Source organism: Stenella coeruleoalba (assembly GCF_951394435.1).
Source record: "Stenella coeruleoalba genome assembly, chromosome: 1".
NCBI lineage: Eukaryota > Metazoa > Chordata > Mammalia > Artiodactyla > Delphinidae > Stenella > Stenella coeruleoalba.
The window spans coordinates 82,427,435-82,446,836 of NC_137169.1; the positions used below are offsets into that span (position 1 = coordinate 82,427,435).

A 19,402-nucleotide genomic window follows, 5' to 3' on the forward strand; every position below is an offset into this window, starting at 1 on the left:
GGGTGAGCCTAATGTAATAACAAGGGTCCTTTAAATGTGGAAGAGGGAAGCAGAAGAAACAATGTCTGCCTTGAAGATGAAGGGAGGCCACCAGCCGAGGAAAGTGGACAGTCTCTAGAAACTAGAAAAGGCAAGAAAATGAATTTTCCTCTACTTCCCTCAGTAAGGAGCATAGCACTGCTGGCTCCCTGACTTAGATTCTGACCTCTAGAACCATAAAATAATAAATTTGTATTGTTTTAAGCCACTAAGTTTGTGGTAACTTGTTTAGCAGCCATAGAAAACGCATATGTTCCCAGGCCTCATTTTAGCAGAGAGACTTTACAGTGTAAGCCATCCCTTCTTTTTTTTTTTTTTTAACATCTTTATTGGAGTATAATTGCTTTACAGTGGTGTGTTAGTTTCTGCTGTATAACAAAGTGAATCAGCTATACATATACATATATCGCCATATCTCCTCCCTCTTGCATCTCCCTCCACCCTCCCCATCCCACCCCTCAGGGTGAACACAAAGCACCGAGCTGATCTCCCTGTGCTATGCAGCTGCTTCCCACTAGCTATCTATTTTACATTTGGTAGTGTATATATGTCCATGCCACTCTCTCACTTTGTCCCAGCTTACCCTTCCCCCTCCCCGTGTCCTCAAGTCCATTCTCTATGTCTGCATCTTTATTCCTGTCCTGCCCCTAGAACGCATTTGGAGTGACGGTGAATGACCACCCCTGCCTTCCTGTCTCACCAGATTTAACAAATAAAAATACTGCATGCCCAGTTAAATTTGAATTTCAGATAAACAGTGAACAATTTTTGGTACAAGTATGTCCCAAACAGAGTCCAGATGGGACATCCTCATGCTGAAAAACTGTTCGTTGTTTATCTAAAATTCAAATTTAACCAGGCACCTGTATTTCATCTGACGATGCTAACCCCTGGAGCTCCCACATCCGAAAGCTGCTGTGGAGCACAGTCCCCATAATGGCCTTCAGAGGCCACGGAGGCCTCAACCCTGGCCAGGACCCTTGTCCACCCAGCACAGTAACTGGCCTCCTGGAGTCCTGGACTCCCAGTAGTGGACAAAACCCTAAATACCATAAATAGAACAGCTTCATGAACTTCCCTGGCCTCCACAGTCCCATGCCTTCTACACAACCCTCTGGGCTGGAGAATGGAGCAGGTGGGTCTCAGTTACCCCCTGTATGGAAACTGTCCAGACCACACAAGTGAAGCCCAGGTCACAGCTGGTGCCAAGTGGGTGCGGACTCCGTGAATCTCAGGGGCCTGTAACTGGGTGCATATTCCAATAGAGCCTTCCTGTTTTGTCCATACCTTACTTCTCATCTCCAGGCAAAACCTCACCCCAACTCTATTCCCAGAGTCTAAAACATTTTGAGGTGGAGGGAATTATTGAGCTCATTGGAGTCCAAACCTCTAATATTCCAGAGGAGGGAAGTGATGGAAAAGGGGTTAGGTGACTTGAGAAGGTGACACAACAGGCAAGGGAGAAAGCTGGGACACCATGAAAATGTAACTCATTCATTCAATGCTCATTCACTGCGTTCCCATTCTGCAGGGACTAGGAGAGTTACTGGGGATACAGCGAGAATAAGATGAATATTCTGCCCTCCCCAAAACTAGCTAGGCTAGTTTCCAGGCTAGCTGGAAATGCAGGCATTTAAACAGCAGGAGGTGCTAGGCTGAACGTCGTGAAACCAGAGCACAGAAGAGGGAATGTTGAGAATTGCTAGTAAAAGTAGCTGGTATTTATTGTTTATTATGTGCCATGCACTATTCTAATTGCTTCACGGATATTAATTCTTTTAACCTCCACAGCCACCGTATATGGTAGGTACTTTTATTATCTCCATTTTAGCAATGAGGAAACAGATTGCTTATTAACTTGCAGTGAACCTTGTGACCTTGCTGAGATTTGAACACACAGCTTGTGCTTAACCATTACCCATTAGCTCTTTGTCAATTAGGGAGGGGGGGGGCAGGACAAAGAAGGGAGGGTTTATGAACTGTTTCACTGAGGAGGCAACACTTGAGCTGGGCCTGGAAGAATGTTCAGGAGGTTCCAGGGCTGGGGGTGAGAGGTGTGATGAGGGATGGACCAGAGAACCATATTACTTTAATTGCCTAATCACTCCCTCGATGGGGAGAGAACGAGTGATGCTATTCCCTTTGGAGCTGTGCTCAGACACTAGGCAGAGGGACATCCAGTCCTAATGGTAAAGAACGAAATTCCATGTACAATGAGGATGATCGGTTAAAGAGCTGCAAGCCCATGTCGCTGTTTAAATTTAAAATAATTAAAATTAAATAACATTTAAAAATTCAGTTCCTCAGCTGCACTAGCCCCATCTCAAGTGCCCACGAGCCGCATGTGGCTAGTGGCTACCCTATAGACAGCACAGAGAGAGCACTACTGTCATGGAGGAAAATTCCCATGGACAGGTCAAGGAGACCGAGACAGAGATCAGGAGGAAGGCACACAAGGCAGTCGGGCTAAGAAGCAGGGTGGGCACGGAGGCATGGAGGGAGCTGGGTCCACAAGACCGGCCTCCGGAGTGCAGGAGCTGGGCTCCTTCCTAAGCTCTGAGTTCTGCTGATCAGGGAAGCATCAGCTAATCAGAAACTGCAACACTAAATAAAGGCACACCCCAGTGGCCCAAGCCCTGTCTTCTCCCCACATGAAAGGCCTCAGCCCTAATGCCAGCAGCACAGCAACTAGAAACCCAAATGTCACGTAGGTGAGGAACTGGAAAGAAATTTCCCCTAAATTCCTGCCCTTATCTCCATCTCCCTTTTATTACCAACTGGAAGTCATCACAGGCATTTCTAGGACTTGAGTTTTATGAGCTGAAGAGAAAGCAAAGGGGAAAGTGAGCAAGTGATGCTGCCCACCCCCCGCCCCTGGATTGGGATGGGAGGGGAGCCAAGCAGGGCCGGGCAGCCAGGCCTGACCCCAAGGGCCGCCCCAGGAGCGCACTGTGACCAAACCTGGGCACTGGGGGTGCCGGGTTCCAAGGGCCCCGACGCTCTGCCTCAGGGCTGAACCTCAGCTCCCCTTGTCTAGTTTCAGTGAAAACCTCAGGGTCTGAGAAGCCAGAAAAGCAGGTATGGGCCTCTCTATTGTTGTGCTGGGAACCAGCTTGAAAACCCCCTTCAAAGGAGCCAACCTCAGCCAGGCAGGTGGGTCCCCTCCCTTCTCTGGGCTCAGACGGCACCCTGTGCAGACCTTTGCCTCAGGACTGACACAGGCCCTGAAATTCTCTATTTACGTCTCCGTCTCCCCTGGAGTCTAGAGGAGGTGCGGTCCTGGCCAGGAGAGCCAGGCGGGGCGTCTGTGCTAAGGCCCCTGCTTATCATGCGTTCTCACCATGTTCATCACACTAGGAATCCACACCCCCAGGATGCTGGGCCATGAGCCCATGAGGCCCCAAACTAGAGCAGTGGTTCTGATCCCTGAGCCATCAGAACCACCTGGAGAGCTTGTTAAAGCAGAGACTGCTGGTCAGTCTGCGATGGGGCCTGAGAATTCACTCCCAGTCCTTGCTGAGGCTATTGGTCTTGGACCCTGAGAACCACTGAACAAGCACGGGACTAGGAATGAGAAGACCTGATTCCGCACCAGCTCGGACAATTCTAGCTCTACAGCTGTGCACAAGTCGGTCAGTCTCCAGGCACGTCAGTTTCCCCATCTGTTTGAGCCATCTCGGGATTAATGTGAGTAGCGCAGGCGCTAACAGATGTGAAAGTCATATGTTAGTGGGAAAAACACTCTGAATAAATACAGGAGATTATGAAAACAGACAAAATAGATTTGGGGGGGACAGAGGGAGTTCGCCTGGCACTGGGAAGAAATGGTCCAGGAAATCAGAGGTCTGCTCTACTTGCGGCCGTTATCGGGCTCTGTGACCTCAAAGGCCACCTCAGCACACTCAGACCCTGGCTCTGCATTTTTCTTGGCTGGAACTCTCCTCTCACAGGCATTTGCACGGTGCCTTCTCTTCAGTTAGATCTGCTCAAATAGCACCCCCGCAGGAAGGTCTTCCCGGCCCACTGAATTTAAAACTGCCCCCAGTCCCTCCCTAACTCCGACCCTGCTAGACCTTCCTCACAGCCCCTTTCACAACCTGGCTTACTTGATTAGTGCCTGTCGCCCCCACTGGAATAGGAGCTCCCAGAGTCAGGGGTTTCCTCGTATTGTTCCCACTGTATTCTGGTACCTAAAACATCTCTAGGTGTTTGGTGAATACATGAGTAAACCTCAGTTTCCTCAACTATAAGAGGAGTTTGAGCCACATGGTCTCTAAGGTTCCTTCCAGTCATAAAACTCTGAGATGTTTTAAGGGCTGCCAGGATTTGTGCCACTCCAGAATCCTGCGATGGGAATGCTCATCACCACAAGTGACCCCCAGGTATTCTCCTGAGTGTGCGGCACGAATCTGAATGATTCTGAATGTGAAAGCCAGAAGGAAAAAAGAAACTCAAGGTCTCCTTTGCCTTTCTCAGGCTCAGGCTCAGTGCCCACCCTTCCCCTCCAGGGACCACTGACCAATGACATCCACCTACCTGCTCTGGACGGACTTGGGAGTTGACCAGAAGGTAGACAACTGAGTCAGACAGGCCAATGCTCTTTATGAGAAACAGTGACAGTGTTTCCTCATCTTTTAGGACATCCCGTATTCGTATTCCTCTTCCTGCGTACAAATGAAGAAAAGAACAGGGTGTCGGAGGGGAGATGGGTCAAAAAAAGGAAAACATCTAGAATCGATTTCTAACTTGACTATCAGAGGAGGGCCCTGTTTTGGGCTCCCTGGGAGCGCCTAAGAGTCAGGGCCCCTGCCAGTGGCAGTCACAGCATTTACTGCTGGAGCAGACGAGCCAAATTTAGTGAGAAGGCACACAGGGTGGAAAAAATTAGGTCGGGGTGGTGGTCATCGGATGCTTTGTGGAGTTGGTCTTGGACAGTGGGGTGGGGTGAGGAACAGTTTTGTCCCCCTGGAAATATTTGGCAATGTCTGGAGACATTTTTGGTTGTTACAACTGGGAAAGTATTGATACTAGTGGGTAGGGGCCAGGGATGCCACCAAACGTCCCACAAGGCACAGGACAACCCCGTTTCTCTGATAAAACAAAGAACTATCTGGTTCAAAAGGTCAATAGCGCTAAGGCCGAGAAAGCCTAGTCTAGAATAGGAGGAGAATTAGTGCCATTGTCATGGGGTAGAGAACCCTTCTTGGTGTTTCTGTCGGCTCAGCTGTGGCTCTAAGCTCAGGGTATGGACATGTACTAAGAGAGATCAGGCTGTCTGGGGCAAGAAAATCTTCAAGTGGGGAAAGGGGGATTGGCCTGTTGCCTGGGCTTGCAGTTTCATGCCCTGATCAGCCCAGTCACATTCTTTCAGCTCCACTCAAAACCTACTGGAAGCAGAATTTTCTTTATAAGGAGGCATAAAGGACTTCTAACAGTTGAGGTGACCTTGGGGCAAGTGACTGAACCTCTCTGTCTGCACTTTCCACATCTACCTCTTAGGATCGTTGTGGGGTGACCTGGGATAAGGAGTGTAAAGTGCTTATTAGCTCCCAGCTCAAAAAAATGCTTGACCTGATTGCATTAATATTATTCTTACCCCTCCCAGGGGAGGCACACCCACCTTCTCTGCTTGCTTCCAGGGCCAACACTCACTCTGAAGCTGGCCCACTGCTACAGTTCATGAGGCACAAGCCAGAGAAGACGGGGACGGGCCCAGATATTTATGAAATCATTTCAACATTAAGGGAAAGCATTTGGGTTGCATGAAAACAGTTATCTCTACATCACAACTTCTCCGGGAGCCTGGCTGACTGCTTATGTCTTAGTTCTTCTTTAACTAACTTTAATCATCAAATGCTCCTGTTCCTTCCAGGCTCTAACACCACAGTGCTCTTCCTCCCCAAATTCTCCCCAGGCCTCCAAGAGGCCTAGCTCCCCAAGTGCTTGACAGTCACCCTTTATGTTCAGGTTGTGACTTTCTTTGTACATGCCTTGTCCAGATTGATGTCGCTGCTAATTTCCTCTTGAAAGGGGATGGGCCAGCCACAGGCCTGCCCGTGCAGCTGGGGCAGGGGAACCAGCCCCGAGGTTCCACCACACAGCAGCCTCTCTCACCACGATGGATGTCCCTTAAGAGTTGTACTGCCAGGTAGCTCAGTATCACTACCTTTTGCTTAGGAAAAGCCCAAAGCCTTTAGGGGAATCTGACTATAATATATAATAGTCCCTTTTATCTTCAGTGGATATATTCTGAGCCCCCACCACAGTGGTTACAGATAGTACCAGACCCTATATATACTATGTTTTTTCTTATACATACGTACCTATGATGAAGTTTAATTTATAAATTAGGCACAGTAAAAGAATATCCAAATTGCCAGCATCACTGGTCTTGCACTTTGGGGCCGTTATTAAATAAAATAAGAGTTATTCTTACACAAGCACTGTGATACTGCGATAGTCGATCTGATAAGCTAAGCTAGACAGCTAGTAAGTGACTAACAAGTGGGATACCTGGGCAGAGGAATGGTTTCCATCCCGGGTAGGTTAGCCCGAGATTTCATCATGCTACTCAGAACGGCACACAATTTAAAACTTATGAGTTGTTCACTTCTGGAATTTTCCATTTAATATTTTTGGACTGTGGTTGACCACAGATAACTGAAACCATGGATTGGGGGCACTCCCCCAAGAGAGGGGGATGGTTCTGAGAGGGGCTGGTTTATTTTCTTCTTGCCTTCTTTCCTTTTCAATAACATATGTCTGTCATCTTCCAAACCCAGCTTCCTTTTTTCTTCCCCTGGGGCACCAGCTTGGTTGTTCATCTTCGAATCATTTCTTTGTATACAGCATTATACTATATCCTCTGGCCTCCAGCAATGCAACCCCGAACACACACACACACACACACACACACACACACACACACACACACGCTCTTGAGAGTAAGGAGCTAAGGATCCTGCTTTTATTATACTCCCCATCATACCTAGCAATGCTGGGCACAGAGATGTAAGCCCTCCAAGTCACCTCTATCTGACACCCAGCATTAGAGCCTGACATGGAATCAGGTCCTTGGTAAACGTCTGCGGAATGACAGGTGACACCCAATAAATATCTGTTGTCTTGACCTGAGAGTCAGGGCCCTATCTGACTGTGTAACTCTTCGTTATTCTTTAACTCCCTCACCTGACCTTACATACAAATACCTTGCTGGGGAGAAGGGACAAAACAAGGGAAACTGGGAGTGACTTCGCCCTGGTCCAGCTTCCCAGCCAGGTGCCTGGCCTGCTGTGGCCCTAGGGAGAAGGGGCAGGAGCGTGCTGGTTCAGCACACCTGAGGAGGGCCGGGGCCACCCTGTTCGGAGAGCGTGGGGCCGAAAGTGTAAGCAGAGGCCGATACCAGACAGCAGCTACACCAGACTCCCGAGGGAGAAATGTGAACTGGGGGCCTGAGGAAAGAAAATTAAATGTAGTTTAAAATGTGGTTCTTCTTGTTCTCTTCCCTGGGAAGATTAGAGGCTGGGGGAGGGGGCTGCTGAGGCCCATGGAGGTCAGGGGAGCTGAGGCTGGGGTGGGGGAAGCCAGGAGAAGGTGTGCGTGAGGCTAAGGGGAAGACAGCGTTTAAAGATGATTGAGAGACTGCAAAGCTTGCTTGGGGGTGAGTGGGGAGGGGGCTTCACGGCTGGTCTTTTACCATTAATCCTCCTCTGCGGAGAATGCAGTACTACAGGTTTGCTAGGAAAGGAAAATGCCCTGGGTCACCATTGGCATACTTTCCCAGGTGACCGGGAACTGACAGGCAAAAGCACACCCCAGGTACAGCCGCCCACCTCGCTTTCAAAGGCTTAACCCTCCACTGCAGCTTTGGGCTGAGGAGTCAATGCTCAGAGCCGGCAAGGTCCCCAGGGGACCCTGGGACAGACTCTGAAACCGTCTTCAGTTCTGAAGGTGGACTTCAGTCCCCGGCCTGGAATTCCTTCAGAGACTCTGTCTCTTTCTTGGGGATGGTCCCCTTTCCCCTCTCATGGCCACCAAGGTCAGGGGTTCTGCAGAGTCTGTGTTCTCGGCCCCCAAAGTCCTTTGGAGAGCCTTGGCTGGCCTTCCCTGACTCAGTTTTCCCAGAGCCCCGAAGCTGCCCTCTTGAAGGGAACGTTCGCCGACAGCCCGAAGGCCGGCAGAAGGAGCACCTGCGCCGATTCAAAACTAGTCCTGCGTCAGGCTGGGAAGGAGTGATTTTGGTTCTCATATACAGGCTTGAAAGACCACAGAGACATTGTGGTTTGCAATGACTTCCTTTATATTTCCTCCCAGCCGGACTCTATCCGACAATCAGAAAACAAAATGAAATATCTGCTGGATGAGTGGGGTAGACAGTCATTCCAGGGGTCGGATAAGCCCGTGTTCTCATCCGCTTGTTTAACCTTGGGGAAAAAAATGCTTTCTTGTTTGTGTTTTCCCATTACTTCCCTCACTATTAAAATGCTGACTGTGCTCATACCCCGCAAGGCCCCTTAAGCTTGAGTTAAGTAAAATCTTAGTAAACTTCCGAGCAACAAAGAAGATAGTTTGTAATCTGGTTTTACTACATAAAGTATATGCATTACTACCTTTGAAAGAATTAGAATGTAATGAAGCAATCTTAACGGTCATCTGATCATATCTGTGTCCTTTATCACTCCAATGGGGAGAGAAGGGAGAAGGTGGCCCAGCGGGAGGAGGATCAGGTTCTCCTTGGAGAACTTTCCCCTCCTGACTCCCCTGTGCTCTTTGAAGCCCCCCTGCTTCCCTCCACCAGCCCCCCACATGGTGTGGTCACTGTCCACTTGGTCCTTCCACTTCTGCCCAGGGAGCCCTCAGGGGAGGGCACTGGTCTGACCACCTCTCTGTCCCCGGGGACTGGCACCCTGCCTGGCTCGGTGGGCACTCACAAAACATCTGCTGACTGCGCTGCATGCGTGAGGAGCCCTAGGGAGTTGGTTTGTACCATTCTCCCCGAGCAGAAGCTTTTCTATCCAGCGCCCTCGTCCCCTTGGATGTCCCTTCCTCATCCTTGTCATCCTCCAAGATCATCCTGACAGTCATTTCCCCGTCTCCATCCTAGGAGCAGACATCTCCCAGCAGCAACAAACCACTTCCTTCGCTGCCTCTGAGAACCACCCCTGAAAAATTTTTTCCACTCCCAGGACTGCAGTGACCCCTGGGGTCCTGGCAGCCCTGTTCTCTTCCAGCTACTCATGTGCCCCTGCAAGGGGATGTGGTCCAGCTGGTGCCCAGGCCACTGCCATGGCCAGTCTCTCCGGCCACCTACAGAGGAGCCTATGGCGGATGTGACAACCACGCAACATTCACTTGTGCTCTAAAAAGAGATGTCAGAGTGGTTACTGGGTTTGGGTTTTGCTTGTTTCTAGTTCTTCCTCTGGAGAGGAGGGGCACGGGAGAGGGAGCTCCCCCACCCTTCCTCCTCACGCTTCTGGCCTCCAAGTGGCTCTCCTACCCACACCACCTCAGGGTCCAGCCAGCGTGGCCTCTCATTTCCTTGCCCTCCCCATCACCTAACCTTCACCTCCGCTCCACTTCAACAACCATGGCCACACCTGGGGGCTTGTTTTTGTCTGTCCTGCATGCCTTTGAAATCCTGAATTCGCATATTTCACATTCTGACCACATCTGTCAATCTTTCCATCCTGCTATTTTCTCAGTCCTTAAACAGGGTCATGGAGCCCTCCAAGACCTCTATTCTCTTGCCCCTCCATTTTCCCCTGGGCAACTGCAGGACTTCTGGCTTCTCCTCCGTCCGTATGCAGCCTGAACCCGATCCATGTAGTCCAATCACCACCCTCTTGGACTTTCTGTGGCACCTCCCCACCAGCCCCCAGCCCTCCATCCCCCCCACTCTGCGCCTGCTCTGCCTCAGGGCCTGGGATGCTGAATATTGCCAGAAGAAACAGAATAACTGTACATATTTATGTCACGATAAGCATGTGCTCTGACCTCCCGGGCTCCGTACTGCTACTTGGCATTGCTTCCACATGGTCCTGGGTAGCTCCCTCTCTAGGACTCTGTGAAAGTATTCCACACCTTCACCATGCTCCACAAACTCCTCCCCCTGCGTCCAGCCCTTCACCTGGCCTCAGACTTCCCAGAGCACCATCACTCTCTGCATTCTCCTATCTCTGGACTTACCTGAGATGAGACCTTTCCTGCCCTCCTTCCCAATTTCCCACCTTCAAGGCTGGCAGGAAGAGGAGTTCTCGCCAAGGTAAGCCTCGTGCTGCCTCTAGGTCCCATACCTTCCTGCACCCTCTGGTATCTTTTCCAACCAAATCTCCAAACTCTTTCCTGTATCTTCAATCTCTCTGGTGGAGAAGGCAAGTGAGAGGCGAGTGATAGTGAGAACACTGAAGCCCACCTCACCTGCAATCCTCTCAGGGTGCGCCCGGAGGGTGTTCATGAGTTGTGACAAGGTGCAGAGCTCTGTCCAAACCTGGCCGAGGTGCTGGCTCTCTGGTGCACCCATGAGGAGTTCTTGAAAATCTTGATAAACCCTTGCCAAGCTGTAAGAAAGAGCCTCATCAATAAAGACATAGCTGTCGTTTTCATCAACATCATTATCATCATCATAACACCTTGTGTAATTTTTTAACATACCACCTGCTTGACCTATCTATTACATTATGTATTCTCTCAATATTGCCAAGGCAAAGGAGAAAGATATTTTTACTTCCTTATACATATAAGATAACACGGGCAGTGAGAAATTTGTTGTCAAAAGTCTTCCAACTTTGCCAGGGCTGGGTCACCTCTCAACCCCATTCTCTATGTGTTTCCTGTCCCAAGAACCCTTAAATAGGATGATATTAGGAGATATTACTGGAGGCTCTTCCCAGCCAGTACCCACTTCTCTGAGACCTGCCCTTCCAGCCATTCACATGAGCAGGTTCTAACAGCCATGCTTAACCCGCAAAGTCCTCTCTGCATGCATGTACACACACACCCCGACCAAGGCTAATGGACAAGAAGAATAAAGCTGGGCTAAGCAGATCTGTTCCCAGGAATTTGAATGGTGCTCAGGGATGCTCTTCCGATTGCCCAAGCTGAGGGGCCGTGAACTGGGCAACTAGCGCCAGCCCAGGCATTGAGAAGCAGGGGATACTGGTCCATGGAGAGAGGCAAATGGAGTAGAAGCCCAGAGGGAGGCAGAGAGGCTGGACCTTGTAGGCCCAGACGGGAGGGGAGACCTCCTGATGGCTCTCCAGTTCTTCTCCCACTCCCTGAGGACTGCCTTGCTGCTCCTGGCTTTTCAAGAAAGTCTAGTGTCCAAACCATATCTTTCCCTCTGAGGCTTAAACTTGTTTAAATGTGTTTCTGTGCCTTGCAAGCAAATGAATATTTCACTCATAATGTGTGTGTGAAACATGAAACCCAGATTTCCTTGTTCAAATGCTGAGTACAGCTGGAGTCTGAAACCCCTTCCCTTCCCCAGCCCCCACCTCTCAATCTGTAGACACTGTCAGTGCCAGTCCCACCAAAGCTCCATGCAGCCTCCACTGAAATGCCTTCAAGTCTCCCCTGATCCCATCATGTGACCCATGGGGTCTCTAGGCAGGTGTTTCTTCTCAGGTACCTCAAGGAAGCTCAAGCTGAAAGTACAGACTGTAAATTAAAGCTTCCAGGTGGTGTTTGCAGCCACGGGAGCCCAGCTAAGATGCCATCTGCTGACTTTCCCAGGAAGATGGGTGTTCTGTGTTCCCTCCTCTATCTTCCTATCATCCAGGGGTTAGCAAGCATATTATAGGCTTGTGGACCATGCAGTCTCTGTCACAACTACTCACCTCTGCCTTTGTAGGGCAAAAGCAGTCGCAGTTTGTTCCCAGTGGGGAAGGCTATCTCTGAGTATTAAGCTGAATTACCAAACGTTCTTTTTTTTTTTAGTCAAAATGCAGTTTTGTCCTGGAGGAATTATATCCAGATCTCCTCTAAGGAAAGAACTGGAGTAACCAAATATCTCAGTTCCCATCTGATTTGATGTTTATACAGGTAGGTGAAGCCTACTCCCCAACAAGCCTTTGTTGGTGAAACGTCACAAGTTGCAGCTCGAGGTCAGCCCAGTGGCTGAAGGACAATCCTGTCCTCATCCCTGAGCCTCTGTCTATAGAACATGTTACATCAAGTCCCCCTACCTCCTGCTCTGAGAGGGAATTCCAAAAATAGACGCTTTTTGTATGGAATTTGACCTGAATTCGATCCCAGACCAGAGGTCATTAACCTGGAGTCCATAAGTCCCCTGAAATCATATGCACAGTGTAATGTTTTGTGTGTGTGTGTGTGTCCGTCTTTCTTGGGAGAGGGGCCATCAGTTTTCATCAGATTCTCGGAATGGTCGTTAGCCCCACAGGTTAAGAACTTCTGCTCTCAGGCAGTATACTAAGATTTTGCCAACCAAGGGAACTGATGGCATTTATGACAGAGGATTTGGAAATTGTCTTTGTCTTCCAAGAAGCAAACTTCACCTTGTAAACTTGATTTCGTTCACCCTCAAAAGGTTCCCTGACATTTTTCTTAGCCTTTAGATGTCCAAGAAGGCTTTTAAAGGAACAGGGATCTCTCAGAATCGATCCAGCGTGGAGAGTGATGTAAGGATACAGAAGGGGAACTGAGTTTTTTTCATCCAGTGACTCCATCCAAGAAGGTGAATGACCTGGAGGCAGTGGACACATCTCAGCAGGGGGCTGAAATTAGACTCCAAGTCACATCTTGGGGATATATGAACCAAGAAATTGTGTTATGTGGCCTTAGTTTGAAGCATTTTCCTCAAGTGCCCTGACAGCTGATAGAATACTCCAGAGAGGAAACATGCCCTGCTCCTTTGAGTTTAAGGTTTCAGCAAACCACAAAAACACTCACTCAGCGTCACATGCTCTGTGTGCTTACACATGAACTCCAGGGCAAGATGAGAATAAAGGGTGCACAGCTTCCTCCTGGTATGGTGGGAATCTCAACACTTACATGGAGTTGTTATAGTTTGACACAATTCCAGGAGATTCTCCCGGGGTGGGACTTTGAAAACAAGGATTGTTCACATTGCAGAAAATTCCCTGGAGCCATGGCAACATTCCTGCTGAGGGCATCGCCTTGTTGGGAAAATGGCCTTTAAGACAGGAAATGAAGACAAGGAGTTAGTCATTGACACTAAGTAGGATGCAGGCCCTAGGATCTAGAGCCTCTGCAGGAAGGACCCCTGTCCTTCTGGTGCTTTCCTTCATTCACCAACACTTAAGAAGCAGGGGCGGGACTTCCCTGGTGGCGCATTGGTTAAGGATCCGCCTGCCAATGCAGGGGACACGGGTTCAATCCCTGGTCTGGGAAGATCCCACATGCCGCGGGGCAACTAAGCCTGTGCGCTGCAACTACTGAGCCTGAGCTCCAGAGCCCGGGAGCCACAACTACCGAAGGCCATGCGCCTTCACAACTAGAGAAGCCACCGCAATGAAAAGCCTGCACACCGCAACGAAGACCCAACGCAGCTAAAAATAAAATAAATAAATAAATTTGTTAAAAAACAAAAAACGAATCAGGAACATCTAATATATGCCAGGCCCTGTGCAGAGTGCTGGAGACAGGGTCTCTTCTCTCAAACTCCCAGTGTAGTGGAGAGATGGACAAATGTCCTGATAGAGGCATGGATGGAAGTGTGAAGGGGGAACAGAGGAGAAGCACATCGTTTTGGTGGGGGGATGGGGAGAGGCAGAGAGATGTTAGCGCAAGAAGCCTCTGCGAGTTGCTGGTGCTTGAGGAGGAGAAGAGGTCCATCTATTCCTTCCACAACTATGTATTGAGCATCTACCCCCAAGCATGCAAAAGGGGGCCCAGGCGCAGGTTATGGGCTCCTTGTGGGGTGAGGTAAAGAGGCAAGAGTTTGATGCGCAGGAGGCTGAGTCAGAACTTGGGGCCTGAAACTTAAAAACAAGAGGTTGAGGAGCAAGAATAGGGGACTGAGCAGCTGTGTGTAACTCCTGAGGCCTTCACCTCAGCTGTCTAGAGCCAGAAGATGTCATCCTGGCCAGAAACCAGATGAAGACTTTCTCTGAGGTGCATAGTACAAAAGAGGTACTTACAGGCTCATCTTCGGTCCCAGGACACCTCTGGGGTCCAAGAAATACTATATTATTAATATACTATTTTTTGTCTCTTCTCATTTTTCTTTAGCAACATGTCTAACATATCTCTGAACTGTCTCCAAAATATTTCAAAGAACTCATCTATAATCTGCTCCCTTTGAAGTTAGGAAGAGTTTAGGTATTAGAAAAAAACAACCAAATAAAAAATAATTACACAATTCTTCAGTAACCACATGTAAGTATTTGCATAGAATGTGTAGGATTTAAAAGTTAGTTTGCATAACGCCAATGAATCTCTGTTTTCTGCATCGTAGGCATAAAATGATGATAAGCAGATCAGATCCTGGCACCCCCAGCCCCCAAAACCTTTCTAAACAAATGGACAGGCCCTCCAGGCCTGCCAAAGCTCCCCCTGCCCTCACCCCCATTATGCTTACATTCATGTTGGCTGTAGAGTGGGTTGACATTCCTTAACCAGATCAGGACCAGAAATAAAGATAAAGGCCACACAAGTTCCACCACAAAGCGAATCTGGGAAAACAAAACAAAAAGAGAGAAAGACCAGTGATGCTAAGAGATTACAGGAAACATACCCAAAGCAGACATACTTCATTTCAGTGCCTGTCTATGCAACAGGACTTTGGTTGTGGTATATTTACCTAAAGGACTTCCTTTTTTTAAAATCCCATCTCCCATACTGCCTCTACTTTGATATATTAGACTAACGAGACTTGGTGTCCCTCTGGGTTCCATTCTGCCTCTATTTTAGAAAACTGCATTAGCACAGTACTTTCGTCACAGGTCATCAAGATATGCCCTTGGACGTTGCTGTGCACATGAATGCAAATTCTGATTCTGTAAGACCCCATCAGATCTCACATGTCTAACAAGCTCACAGGTAATGCTGCTGCTGCAGGTAGTAAAGGTATCCTTGTAACCTCTCCTTCTGCAGATGAGGAAACAGAGGCCCAGGAAGGGCAGGTGACCTGTGCAGTGTCTCATTAGCAGTGACAGCATTGGAACCAAAATCCAGCCTCCTGCCTCCCGGCTCAGTGCTCTTCCACATTCCCCCCACTCCCACACACACACCGGCCCTGTCTTCTTCTAGCGCTGCTAGACTTTGCATATGAGGTCACTGAATGAATGAATGAATGAATGAAGGTGCAAATGCCTCTGTGAACTACTGTGATCCATAGCAAAGTCAAACCCAGAAATCTGGGTATACCAACGTTTTCCTTCAACAATTTCTTGTTGCTTAAACTTATGCCGCCGCAGGATTTTATAATACTGGAAGAGGTTGCTGATACCGACATACAATTGAAAGTAGGTATTTAAATTTAGGTTCAATTTAGAGTTTAAGGACTCTTGACTCCAAAGGAAGGAGAACAAGTTGGTTGCTTCAGCCCACACCCTGCGGCATTGCACATGAGGGTATGGGTGGAGGTGTGGGATTATTGGGGGAAGGGTGGGCCGGTATGTATTGGGGAATGTAATAGTTCTTCTACCCAACCCCCATTCCAGAGACCTTAGGAAGGAAACTCATGAGGTTTAAAGGAGAATTAAGGCAGATGGCTAAGAATAGAAATGTAAGTATATATAGATCTGCTAGGGGCTATTCTCATGGTTTTAAATTTAACCCTTTGTTGTTCCTTCCAAAAAAATGTACTTAAACTCTCAGCAAAGTAGTGGACACCATAGCAGGTGCTCAATAAACCTTTGTTCCTTTTCTGTTGGTGAGGTCTGCTGGCAACTGAATTATTACAAATCATAACATAAGTCGAAGAGGGTAAAAAAATAATACATTGAAGAAAAAGCAAAAGATGTTCAGGGTAGGTGGTGATTATGCAGTTGTAACTTTTTACAAAATGTTTTATCCAAAATATGTCTAGGGAGGATGTTTTAGAGGAAAAACTCACACAAACATTATGGGAAGAAGAAAGAATAGAAGATTTTTCCTTAAGGTACATATTCTCCCCGAAAATGGCAAAACACCAGTATTGGACAAGTCCCATCCCGTGTGAAGAGGACTGACCCCAAGCATACTTGATAGCCATAGAAATGTTGGCAGTCCCCCCAGGTCACGCAAATCAAGGGAGGAAGAGTAAAGACTGTCCCCGGTGACCCTATCTCACTGTTAACAGCTTCATCCATCTTTGCTGGGTACTAGCCAGCACAGCTGTTCCCACAGCAGCACACTTCCCCTGTTTTATCACGCATCATACTTCAGAGTCATTACTCCTTCATGAAGGTGGACCCCTCACTAGCTATAAGCTTCCTGAGGACAGGGACCACATCTATTCTTGTCACTACACCCAACACAGGGCCAAGCTTATAATAAGTGCCCAGTAAATATCGGTGGAATGAGTGAGTCTCTGTCAAGACTGGTCTAGGAGGCTTCTCTGGAAAGCTGGAGGTGACTAGAGGCTTAGGTAAACAACCGTTTGCAGACTTAACAAACTGTTTTCCCCAGGGACATGTATGCTGGCTTCAGGCCTTCCATCCCAGGTCGCCCTGTCAGTGGGCAAGGTTGGGGAACAAGTTCCACAAGATAGCAATGTGAGTGATAGATGCAAGCAATGAAACCAAAACTTATTCGTGGTGTCCTCACCAAGGAAATGAGACAAGCAGTCCAGATTCCACACATTTGACTCTTCCTTAAGACAACTGCTTGCAAAACTGGCTTCCTATCTAGTAAGTCAGCCACCTTCCATGAAGCAGTGTCTATCTGGGAATTGTCTGGTGTATAAGACATTGATGTTGATTTGAGAATGGGAAGAGCTAGGTTAGGAGTCACTTTAGGGCTTGCTTAATCCCCAAGTCTCAGTTTTCTCATCTGTGAAATGGGACTATTTTGTCCTACAGCTTATACTGAGGGTTAAGAGTGTGTCAATACCAGGGGTTCTTAGCCAACTTCACTCCCTATTAGCTGTACAACCTTGGGTAACCCATTCTACCTCTCCATGCCTCAGGGTGTCTTCTGTAAAATGGGGGTGATATCAGGACCTACCTCTCAGAGCAGCTGTGAGGATGAAATGAGTTCACTGTGTAAAACACCTAAAGCAGAGTCTGGCACGTGGTAACATTCTATCAACGTGAGCCATTTATTATTGACTCTCACAAGGCTCACAAGGACATTGTAGGTGACAGCACATTATAAAGTCTGAAGAGCAAGGAGTTATAATTATCTGCAACTCCTAGGTCTGCCCTCCACTCACATTTATGTTTCCTCCTTTTCTCCCTTTCTGGAGTCAGCACTGCTCAGTTGTCAGTTTGGAAACATGGGGCTTCCTGAGAAAACTAACCACACACTGTCCCCTACTCCATATGTTAGAGGACCTTGGACCATGGGAGGGTCAGCCAGCCTGTCTTACCTGTCCCATGGATAAAATTCCTAAACTTAAGCTAGTGCACCTCATCTCTCTTTGCCATGTAAGTCACACACTCTCTCATCTACTCACCCACTCACTCACTCACTCTTGTAATTTTGAAGTATCTGGTCTTTGGAAGTCCACCCATCAGGAGGAGGCCAGATGAGAATTTTCTTTTCCTCCTTCATCCTTTGCCTAGTGCTAGGACTAGTACAGATTTGCAGGTGTTCCTCTTCACCATATCTCTGAATTAGGGCTGCTGTTTTCTGCCTATAGTCCCTGCCTCTCCAATGATCACCTTCGTTGACCTAGGTCTGCGGTTCTCACGCAGCTGCAGGCAGGAATCCTGTGGGGAGTTTGGGCCATGCCCCACATCAATTACACCAGGATGCCTGGCCATGGGACATCAGCTCGGTGTCTTTTGTTTGTTTTTTAACACTTCTCAGGTAGTTCCAATGTGCAGCGGGGGCTGAGAACCACTGGCACAGGTAGTGGTTGGTAATCTTTGAAAAGCATTTTTTGAGAAGTCAGTGTTACTGCTCCAACTCTGCAAGCGTTTGTTTTGGAAGGGCTGCATTTCACACTTCACTCCCTGCACAAAGACCACCGGCAATTCTTTTCTAGCCCTTCTAGCCCGGCACGTCCTCACAACAACCTCTTCTCCCTCCCCCAGAATTGTGGACTCAGCACCCCAACCCCAGAGCGGCATCTTTGTCCTTGATGCTCAACTGTGCACAGGCATACCCTAGGGAGAAATTCCACAGTGTAATTAAAAACATGTTTTCAGAGCAGCTCTGACTCCCCACACCCCTTCTCTTTAAACATGTCTGTAACTTTAATTAAGCCCAGCCGAAGCTCAGAAGGGGCCGGTGGAAATTTTTTTTTCCAAACTGGTATTTCCTTGTTCCCTTTTTTTTTTCCCCTCCCCTCCCCCTCTCTTTACCACTCAACCTACTTAGGGGAGGAGGGGTCACAGGGAAGGGCAGAGTCGTGCTTGTTGTTTTAAATCTTGGCCAGTTAGGTTTTCTTCCCTCCTGCTCTGTTTTCAATTTGAAAGCGGGTGGCCAAGTTTTGAAATGAGCTGCAGGATTCTCCCTTCTGCACCGAGAGCCCAGACAGGGTTCTCAGCCTGGATGAGTATGACCCAGGACCTGGGAAGGCTTGGAGCTGGCGGCCCAGCTTCTCCACACCTGCCAGGTTTTCCTCACCTAATTCTGGTCCCCAAGTCAAAGGTCACAGCAGTACCAGATGTCCAGGTCTGGGGTCCGAGAAATGATAAGCCCCGTACTCTCATGAATCCTTAGGCTTCCCCAAGTATCCCGCCCTGATATGGAAGCTGGGACCAGGGAGATGACACCAAGGGGCCCTAGACTATGGGCTCTAAGGGGCAAGAGACACATCTAATGGTCTTTATAAACCGTCCCAACACAGGGCCTGACCCATCGAAATGTGGGCGCACATGTATTTGTCCCCACCAGTGGGAGAGTCTTACCTCTGGAAACGCATGCTCTGGGAACGACTCCTTGTGGAGCCTTCTCTTACTCCTGCCAACCCCAGTCTCTCTTCTGAGCTCCCAGAGCTCATCCTCATCCCCCACCCCAAGCTTCCTTCTACTCCACAGTTGCACATGGTTTTCCACTCAGCAATTGTGCACAGGCACCTGTTTCCACCTGGCTCTGAATTCCATGAGGGCAGGGGCTGTCTAAGTCACCTGGCTATATAGGACATAGAGGGTGACCTTACAGCCTGGTTTGCCAGGTCCAGTATCAGTTTACACTTATTGTGCTGGTGCAATTATTAATTATTACTATTATTATTAATAGTGCCTCCTTTCACTTTTAAAACTACCCTGGATTGGATGATAAATTATACAGT

The 19,402-nt window shown here is 48.5% G+C and overlaps 1 protein-coding gene across 6 annotated transcripts in view; it reads right to left on the reverse strand.

Moving 5' to 3' along the window:
• The window catches only part of ABCA4 (ATP binding cassette subfamily A member 4), a 184,966-nt gene that overhangs the window by 134,809 nt on the left and 30,755 nt on the right, over window positions 1–19,402 (reverse strand). For all 6 annotated transcript variants that reach the window (XR_013827457.1, XM_079915774.1, XM_079915775.1 and 3 more), the window contains 4 exons: window positions 14,597–14,690; window positions 13,048–13,189; window positions 10,456–10,595; window positions 4,576–4,703 (listed from right to left, as the gene is read on the reverse strand). Coding sequence is in view for 5 of the 6 variants with exons in the window: in XM_079915777.1 (XP_079771903.1) it covers window positions 4,576–4,703; window positions 10,456–10,595; window positions 13,048–13,189; window positions 14,597–14,690 (504 nt within the window). In the remaining variant the exon portion in view is untranslated. The remainder of the gene's footprint in view (window positions 1–4,575; window positions 4,704–10,455; window positions 10,596–13,047; window positions 13,190–14,596; window positions 14,691–19,402) is intronic.